Source organism: Papaver somniferum, unplaced genomic scaffold (genome assembly GCF_003573695.1).
Source record: "Papaver somniferum cultivar HN1 unplaced genomic scaffold, ASM357369v1 unplaced-scaffold_0, whole genome shotgun sequence".
In the NCBI taxonomy this organism is placed as follows: Eukaryota; Viridiplantae; Streptophyta; class Magnoliopsida; order Ranunculales; family Papaveraceae; genus Papaver; species Papaver somniferum.
Genome location: NW_020618823.1, coordinates 1,924,879 through 1,934,397, shown reverse-complemented (window position 1 = coordinate 1,934,397; position 9,519 = coordinate 1,924,879). Strand labels below are relative to the sequence as shown.

Genomic DNA, 9,519 nt, shown 5'->3' with positions numbered 1-9,519 from the left:
TCGGTAAAAAATTTAGTGAACTCAGATCATCAGTATCATCATCCAATAACTTTACCATTATAATATAATAATATCTATTTTTGATTAAATCTTTTGTTTTATTGGTTTTGGATTAAACATTTTTTGAGTTTCAGATCAAATTTTCAAGATAAATATAGGTAAGAACAAGTAAAATTTACATGTTTGCTATGATAAAAATGCTTGAACAGAGCTTGAATAAATTTTATACAATTGACTTAAATGGTTTATTTGGTCCGAATTTATGATTTTACTTTTTTTACACTCTCTAAATTTATTTTCCAATCTCTAATTTTATTTATTTATTTTTTTTTTTTTTTGTGCCTAAAAGTGAAATCTGTGGATGACCCCTCCTACCAAAATTAGGTGCACTATTTAAGTTGCAAAACCAGATTTAAAACGCCAAGTTACAAAACAGAAAATACACGTGTAAGATCTCAACTTTTGGGGCTAATAGATTACAGTACACGAACAACACTATATCATTACCCTAAAAACTCAATAAAAAAATACAACTACAACTTAAACCGGAAACATAAAACCGATATCCACCGGTCAGAATTAAATCCGGTGAGTTTTAGCTTCGATATTTCCTATATAAACCCGTCATACCACACTCTCCTCTCCCTCATATTCGTCTTCCACATCTCTCTCTAACAAAACTCTGTCCCTCTCTCTAAAGAAGAAACCCTCTGTCCCATCTTTATAGATTCAAAGCTCAAAAACACAGAGGTAACAAAATTCCTCATTAAAAATTCATTTAAATTATTTTCTTGAATATTAATAATATAATTTTATATTGTGTGAACAAAGAGGAGAGATCTTAAGTTAAAGATGATGAGAAAGAACCAGATCGAAATAACAATGGAACTATTCTGAATTTAAATATTGGATTTAATTTTTTGGGAAATCACTAGGGTTGGTTGCATTAGCTAATTAGGGTTTCAGAAGAGATTTTCTATCTTGTTTAAAATGTTATCAACAGCATAAACTGTGGTTTGGTTGCTGCTTGTGGTTTTCCAAACCCTAAAGTGAACAGGTTGCTTTTGTTTCACATGAATCTTGGTAGATAACAGTGTATTTATAATGATTTATTGAATTGTTATTTAGGTTTTTTTTTTTTTTTGATTGCAATGTTGGGGTGTTATTGCCCAAGTATTATGAGTTAGGGTTGTGTATTATTAGGTGTTTCTTTTTGTGGCACTTATTGAATTAAACTTTAGCTAGAGAGATGAGCTAATGGTGGTACTTTGTTATGGCTTGTAATTGTTCCAGCTTGTCTGTATGTTTCCCACGGAAAGTGATTCATCACGAGGATGCGTTTAATCCGTGTTTGTACTGTATTGTACTTGCATCTTCGAGTATATGGGGTTATAATGTAGTTATGAGTTTCCTATGTTAGGTTTTAGCATTTCCTGGGAATGGGGTTTATTAACAATGCTCTTCCTAGGTTAATTATTTATCTATAATTGCTTTATGTTAGAAAGGATAATTTAACAGTTGTCTTGCCATGTTCCGGTATTATTCTTATTTAAACCGATTGACTTAAAATTACGTCTTTAGATTTGTCCATGGACATTACTTGTGTCTTCCAGTTTTGTAGGTATTTGTACTGAATGACTTAACATTTCTGTTTAATTTGCTATTTTCAGGAAAACAGAAAAGGAAGGGGCAATAATTCTGATTTGGTCAAATTGCAGGTGTTGGGCTATTGCACATTTTTGCCCAGGTATGTTTGTTTCTCTTATCTTTGTGGCCTTTCTCTTTATACCCCGTGTTCCTTTAACGAGCAAAGTATGTATTTCTGGCAAGTGCAGGAACCGCTGTGTTGTTTCAGTTAAAGAATCCAGTGTTCTAAAGATAGACTTCTATACTTCTGCACCATTGGTATGTTATGCTTATTTTCTGGTGAAAAGAAGCCATCTATCGTGCCTTGGGACATTACTTGGAGATATAGTTTAATTTGTATGCATTTACATATGATATGGGTTCTCGAGGACGACCATTCTTGGATCTTAATGAGCCCCCTGCGGAAGAGGATGAGGAGAGCGACAGCGTCTCATGTGTTCAGCCCAAGAAAACTCTCCCTTCGTTAAATTCACACCCATCTAATTTGTTCGTATCGTCCGAAGGTAGTCAAAGATTACCTAATAATAACCATGCTTTCTCACATGAACCTTCAGTTTCAGTTTTCCAGCCCTTCGTTAGGCCAAAAGATGTACATAATTACGAAGACCAAGGGAAACAAATGAAAGAGGATCATTTGGGTTCCAAGGTTGCCTCATCCTCTAAGGTGGAAGGATGTGACGAGGAAAGTAAGGAGAAACCACTGCTTGTTCCAGCTAGCACACCCACTGATGCTCAATCTGTTGAAAGGGAGAGCAAAGAGAAATCACTACTTGTTCCAGCTAGCACTCCCACCGATGCTCAATCTGTTGAAAGGGAGGAAGGTGAATGGTCTGATGTAGAGGGTTCTGCTGATGCATTCGGTAGCAGTGCAAGTAGCCCTACAAATGATAGATCAAGTACTATTAGTGGCGAGACTTCGCAGAAACAAGGACTTACTGGGGGAACAGATCTTTCTAGCTCGGATAAGGTTGCTGAGAGTTCCTCACAGGATGGCATGCATGCTGTGGTTGCAAAAACTGAAGTGCCTGATGCTGCCAAAGAGGTGATAGGACGATCAGAGTCAGAGCTATCTGATAGGGCACACGCTGCCAGTAGAAATTCAGATGGCAATAAGAAAGTGGATATGCCTGGGGATGGACCTGATGAGCCGTCAATCACAGTGAAACAAAAAGAGGTTAAGGGAGTTGAAGCAAGTCATGCACTGAAGTGTGCAAATAATCCTGGCAAGAGACAGAGGCTTGATCAACAGACGGAAGCAAGGCTTGGGAAAAAGCGTGCCAGACAGACTATGTTTCTTAATTTTGATGATGTCAAGCAAGCTGGCCCTCCAAAAACTTCGACACCTAGAAGGCAAACATTTTCTTCAGCTCCAGCGACTCGCCAAGTAAAGGAGAGACACAGTATACCTGCTGAGCGCAGTGAAAAACAGAGTCAACCTGCATTGAAGGATCAGAAGCAAGCAGATACATCTAACAATGAAGCAACCATTCCCATGGATACTGACCCTAAATCTGAATCGAACGGGGAAATGAACTCAGGTCTTCAACCTCGATCAAAAAGGTTAAACAGTGGAAATGAATTAGCTGGAGATGGATATCTACCTCCTGTTTCGAGGCAGGGTCCCTGGAAGCAGTCCACTGATGTGAGGCAATACAGGAACCCACCAATGTTAACCAGGAAACCACCTGTTGTTAATCAGATCCCTCCAGATACAAAATTGGTCAACAAAAAGCTTCCTCTGGTGAAGAAGCAAGTTGCAAATAATGCATACTACTCAGATACATCCGTTGAACGTCTTTTACGTGAAGTCACCAATGACAAATTTTGGCATCACCCAGGTCTGGATTCTCTTTATGTAATATAATAATTTTGTATCCTGATCGTTTTTTATCCATTATTTGTTAGATGAAGTCTGTCTTGCTATTAGTGATAGATAACATTATCATAGTGATAATTAACATTATCCTTCTAGTCTTGTAAGATCTACTTTTTTCTTTTCTTTTCTTTTGTAAGCTTTGCCATCCATATGTTAATTGTGGTAGGTTTGGATAACTAGGTTTGGTTGTTGCAGAAACTATTAAACTAGTAAACCCAAAGAAACCTTTTTATAGTAGAAAATCTTTGGCAGTGAGGAAGTGAAATAGAGAGTTTAGCATGGTTTAAAACTACTAAAAGTTGTGAGAGTTTCTTATTCTTTACATTGTTAATTCATGTATATATCAAGTGGACCTTTGTTCAAGTCAAATACATCAAATAGATATGTCTCAGTTTGTATCTCAAAGATTTGTTTGCTTTACTCTGTTACTTAACGTCATTTATTATGTTTGCTTCTGCCAATATATTATATTTTTGGTTCATCCTTCATATTTTTCCTAATGTAATTATCCTGTTGTATCACCAGAGGAGACAGAGCTTCAATGTGTTCCTGGACAGTTTGAATCTGTAGAGGAATACATCAGAGTATTTGAGCCTTTACTTTTCGAGGAATGCCGAGCCCAGCTGTACAGCACTTGGGAGGAGTCTACTGAAACAATATCGAGAGATGTACACATAATGGTCAAAATTAAAACCGTTGAAAGACGAGAAAGAGGTATGCAATTAATTAAGATGTCGATTTAGTCTAAGATCTGTCTAGTCATGCAGCTTTCATCGAGAATTACCTTTTGTAATAAGCTTTAGGTTGATGCAGTATAACACATTCTTGTCTAAGATTTAGCAATTTTTGGGCAGTATGTCAAATGACAAATGCAATTTTTTTTAAATATTATTTTATTGTCATCAACTTTCAATTTTATAATAGCTGAATGGGATTCTTAAGTTTCCTTTCCTTGTCCCTGATAAGTTCATTAATATTTCTGGAGTATAGGATGGTATGATGCAGTAGTTATTCCAGCAAATGAGTGCAAATGGACATTTAAGGAGGGTGATGTTGCAGTTCTTTCATGCCCAAGGCCTGGAACAGGTTAGATTGATGCAATTATTTTTCTCTGCTTCAATTTATGCTGTAAAGGCTAGTTATGCTTACTTTCTACTGACATTGTTACTTTCGTACAATGTGAAGCAGTCAGGCCTAAAAGGAATAATGCTGGTGAAGATGATCCGGAGGCTGAGATCAGCGGGCGTGTGGCTGGAACAGTCAGGCGACACATACCTATTGATACCCGTGACCCTCTTGGGGCCATCCTTCACTTTTATGTCGGGGATACCTACGACCCTAATAGGTATTTTTCACACCTTTTCCTTCAAGGCCAATTTGTTTATGTCTTCTATATTGCAATTCGTTCCTAATACTTACATCTGCTTAAAACACATTCTAATGCTTCAACCACATTATAATAATTTCCAGCAAGGGAGACGAAGATCATGTTTTGAAGAAATTTCAACCTAACGGTATCTGGTATCTTACTGTGCTTGGTACTCTTGCAACTTCGCAGCGTGAATATGTTGCACTTCATGCATTTCGTCGTCTCAATCCTCAGGTAACTACACTATCTTATTTTTGAAAATTTATGATTAATGGTGGTCAAGAATGACTGTCTAATAACAATTGGGTCCAAATTTTTGTCTTATCGTTTGTGCAGATGCAAGCTGCTATTCTTAAGCCTAGTCCAGAACAGTTCCCAAAGTATGAGCAGCCACCTCCTGCCATGCCTGAATGCTTCACCCAGAATTTTGTTGATCACCTGCATAGGTCCTTCAATGGACCCCAATTAGGTGCCATCCAATGGGCCGCAATGCACACAGCTGCTGGTACAAGTAGCGGGTCAGCCAAGAGACAAGATCCATGGCCCTTTACCCTTGTCCAAGGGCCACCAGGGACGGGTAAGACACACACAGTCTGGGGAATGCTAAATGTCATACATCTTGTCCAGTATCAGCATTATTACACTGCGCTACTTAAGAAGCTTGCTCCTGAGAGCTATAAGCAAAATACTGAAAGCAGTTCTGAGAATGTCAGCATAGGATCCATAGATGAAGTTCTCCAAAGTATGGATCAGAACCTATTTCGCACATTGCCGAAACTGTGCCCTAAGCCTAGAATGCTTGTCTGCGCTCCTTCAAATGCGGCAACAGATGAATTGCTATCGCGTGTTCTTGATCGTGGGTTTATTGATGGTGAAATGAAGGTTTATAGGCCTGATGTTGCTCGAGTGGGTGTCGACACCCAAACACGAGCTGCTCAGGCAGTTTCTGTTGAGCGAAGGACTGAACAGCTACTGGCGAAAGGACGCGAAGAAGTCATTAGTTGGATGCACCAGTTGAAAGCTCGGGAAGCTCAACTTTCACAGCAGATAGCTATTCTTCAAAGAGAACTCAGTGTTGCAGCTGTAGCTGGTCGTTCTCAAGGATCTGTAGGTGTTGATCCGGATGTCCTAGTTGCACGAGACCATAATCGCGACCAATTGTTACAAAACCTTGCAGCTGTTGTGGAAGGACGGGACAAAGTTCTGGTGGAGATGTCCCGCCTTCACATTGTAGAAGGGAAGTTTCGTCCTGGTAGCAACTATAATCTCGAGGAAGCTCGTGCAATGCTGGAAGCTAGCTTTGCAAATGAGGCTGAGATTGTTTTCACAACAGTCTCTAGTAGTGGTCGTAAGATATTCTCGCGTCTAGAGCATGGTTTTGACATGTTGGTTATTGATGAGGCAGCTCAGGCTAGTGAAGTAGCCATTCTTCCTCCCCTTGCTCTTAGTGCTGCTCGCTGTGTTCTTGTTGGGGACCCGCAGCAACTTCCTGCTACAGTTATCAGCAAGGCGGCAGGGACCTTGTTATACAGTCGAAGTCTATTTGAAAGGTTCCAGCAAGCAGGCTGCCCTACGATGCTATTGTCTGTTCAATACAGGATGCATCCCCAAATCAGGGATTTTCCTTCAAGACATTTTTATCAAGGACGTCTTACTGACAGCGAGAGTGTTGGCAATCTACCTGATGAAGTTTATTACAAGGACCCGTTACTGAGACCTTATGTGTTCTACGACATAACACATGGACGAGAGTCTCACAGAGGTGGATCTGTCTCATACCAGAACATTCATGAAGCACAATTTGTTCTCCGCTTATATGAGCATCTACATAGGACGTTAAAATCTTTAGGTGCGAAGAAGGTCAGTGTTGGTATCATTACCCCTTACAAGCTTCAGTTAAAATGCCTTCAACGTGAGTTTGAAGAGGTTTTGAATTCAGAAGAAGGGAAGGATCTATACATCAATACTGTGGACGCGTTTCAAGGCCAGGAACGTGACGTGATTATCATGTCGTGTGTTCGTGCCTCAACTCATGGTGTGGGCTTTGTTGCTGATATTCGAAGAATGAATGTTGCGCTTACTCGTGCAAGGAGAGCACTTTGGGTAATATTTGATTACATCACTAATTTTCTTTCCTTCTAATCGACGAAGCTGCACCTCTGGCGATGATACTTCTAATCGACGAAGCTGCACCTCTGGCGATGATACTAATGTAAATTTGTTTTTGACAGGTTATGGGGAATGCAAATGCGCTGATGCAATGTGATGACTGGGCTGCATTGATCACGGATGCGAAGGGAAGGAACTGTTATCTGGACATGGAATCTCTTCCCAAGGATTTCCTGGCTCCGAAGGGTCCCATTCCTACTCCACATCCTGGCAAGTCATTTGGTAACACAAGGGGGTTAAGGACAGGCAGTTACGGTGGCCCTAGGAATAGGCATTTTGACCTGCATTCAGAGTCCAAGTCTGGAACTCCATCAGAAGAGGATGAGTCGCATACACTGTCAATCTCCAGAAACGGAAGTTACAGGAACTTAAAGGTGCCAAATGATAATCTGGTGGATGATTCGGAACCAGTAGGTGCTCGAAATGCCTGGCAATATGGCATCCAAAAGAAGCAAAATTCTGCTGGTTTATTGGGCAGGAGAGATCCATAACTTTGTTGGAGCTGTGGTGATTTCCCACAAGATTTATCTGCTACCTTGGAGGTGGTTCAATTGACCGAGAACACCATCATTAATGTTTATACTTATACAACACTGGGAAGAAGGCGGGCACCATTTTGTCCTTGTAAGGGGCACAGTATAATGTCATTTGAACTAGAACAGTGAAGTAGTTTTTGAAAGAAGGATTCATGTTCATTTGAAATGAAATTGCAGCTGGGTGACTATGATGAAGCGTGTGCCACCACATCGAAAATGCTTAGCATGGATTGTGTGTTTATCAAAGTTGAATCTGAAGATATATCCGGAATTTACTATTGGGAAGATGTGAGAATGTCCTAAACACTGTTGCAAGGAGACGTCCGAGTGGAATCAATTTGTTGGCGGTCTCTCAGGAGGATGAGTGAGAAGATCAGAAGCAATCTGGTTTGTTCTTGTGGAATAGGACTCTGAAGATCTGGATTGGTTTGAATTGCTCTCTCATGGATCATGGTAATGCCTAGGTTCTTAAGGTTTGTGTTCCGCCCGTGGGGTGCATGGCATTTAATTAAGGTTTTTCTGTCTTGATTGGTACATGCAAAACTTTTGTTTGATTGCATGCTTGTGGGCTGTGCAGTGCTGACATGTTCCTTCCATTGTTCGGGCTCCCGCTCTTTCCTTGGACTGGCGGTGAACATTGGGGGCAATCGTTTCTATGTCAGGACTTTGATGTGTAGGGCTTCATCTGCACCTCAAGGTATATGTCATGAAGCTTGTCCATATCCAAGTTTTTGATTATTATTGTACAACATATGCTCACTAGATAGAAATTATAGGGAACTCGACTTAAAATTTATGCGGATAGGCTACCTGAATGACGTAAAGATGGGCAACATGTACCGTTAGTATGCAAATTGCAAATGAAGCTATTTTGGACTGCAGAAGTATTTGTGCAGGGTGACTAAGCCCAAATCTGTGAACTGCCCTCTTCTCAATGACTAAATAATTGTCCTCTGAAACATTACTAGCACATACAGTGGTGTTCTGGACTCCTTTTTTTGTTGGATGGTTTTCAAGGACGGTTGTTCAGAAGAGATCTTTGCTTGAGAAGGAGAAGGAACACCAGTTCTTTTTGTTGTTGAAGGGTTTCTTGTGCAACAGTTCAAAGTTCAGACTGCTTTTTCTAGGATAGTGTAAAACTCTTGAGCAGGTCTGGCAACACAGTTGGACCGTTGAGTTTAGAGTAAAGCATGGGTCATGCAACTTCCTCAGAGTTATCTACGGCAAAACTCCCTCAAAGGCTCTTAACTTGGTTTTTTTTACACATATATAAGTCTCAATTGTATATATACACGGGCTGTATGTTCTTTATTCAATTTGCCAAATGGAAAATTTTGTTTCTCCTGTAAATTTAAGGTAATATTACCTCTTAGTTATTCAGTTGGGCAAATGCCGAAAGTGTTTTTGGTTTGGGTATGTCGTCTAACTTGGATACATCCATGAATCTATCTGTCTTATGACCCAATCCCATATGGATCGCTTAGAACCCCAAGTTCGCAACTTGTGAATTACTAGCTCAAATGCGATGTTGAGATTTGAATATTTATATATTGTTATTAAGTTGTGAATTGAAAATTGAAACGACAGAGGAGAGAATCTGATGTTCCCAAGAGAATTGAGAACAGAGCAAACGCCCATAACAACGGTGCGTTTGTTTTCTTCTCCCTTCTTGGTGTGAGAAAAATGTACTACTCTAATACTAGTATCAGACTAAGGGGTAATTTGGAACGTCAATTAAGCAATTACTATATAATCTTTTTTTTTTTTTTTTTGGTAAAGCAATTTTTTTCCCTTTAAATCATCGCGTTTTTAGGGGCCACTCAAAAGGATTTAGGGGTCAAAAATAAAACAAAAAAGGTCACCCAAAGGGAAAATGTAACCAGCCCTTATCTCGCGTAATTCGTAATGGCAAAATTACCCTT

General features: G+C 39.7%; 1 protein-coding gene across 3 annotated transcripts; it reads left to right on the top strand.

The window, feature by feature from the left end:
* Positions 1–629: 629 nt before the first annotated feature.
* On the top strand, positions 630–9,013 carry LOC113325875. 3 transcript variants are annotated; one of them, XM_026573740.1, is made up of 11 exons: positions 630–750; positions 1,671–1,747; positions 1,836–3,485; positions 4,049–4,237; positions 4,514–4,609; positions 4,712–4,868; positions 4,994–5,126; positions 5,229–6,995; positions 7,124–8,070; positions 8,175–8,294; positions 8,374–9,013. In XM_026573740.1, exons 3-9 carry the CDS (start codon positions 2,003–2,005, stop codon positions 7,550–7,552), a joined length of 4,254 nt encoding a protein of 1,417 aa, XP_026429525.1. In that variant the 5' UTR covers positions 630–750; positions 1,671–1,747; positions 1,836–2,002; the 3' UTR covers positions 7,553–8,070; positions 8,175–8,294; positions 8,374–9,013. The 3 variants fall into 3 exon arrangements, with proteins under 3 accessions (XP_026429525.1, XP_026429524.1, XP_026429523.1); XM_026573739.1 differs by having other exon boundaries at positions 4,709–4,868; positions 7,124–8,050; XM_026573738.1 differs by having other exon boundaries at positions 4,709–4,868.
* Positions 9,014–9,519: the final 506 nt, after the last annotated feature.

Bases quoted from the DNA above. Each gene is read 5' to 3' on its own strand.
- LOC113325875 (XM_026573739.1), top strand. From the start codon at position 2,003: ATGGGTTCTCGAGGACGACCATTCTTGGATCTTAATGAGCCCCCTGCG. The intron at 3,486-4,048 runs GTCTGGATTCTC...TTGTATCACCAG, and splicing joins CAAATTTTGGCATCACCCAG to AGGAGACAGAGCTTCAATGT. The intron at 4,869-4,993 runs GTATTTTTCACA...AATAATTTCCAG, and splicing joins GATACCTACGACCCTAATAG to CAAGGGAGACGAAGATCATG.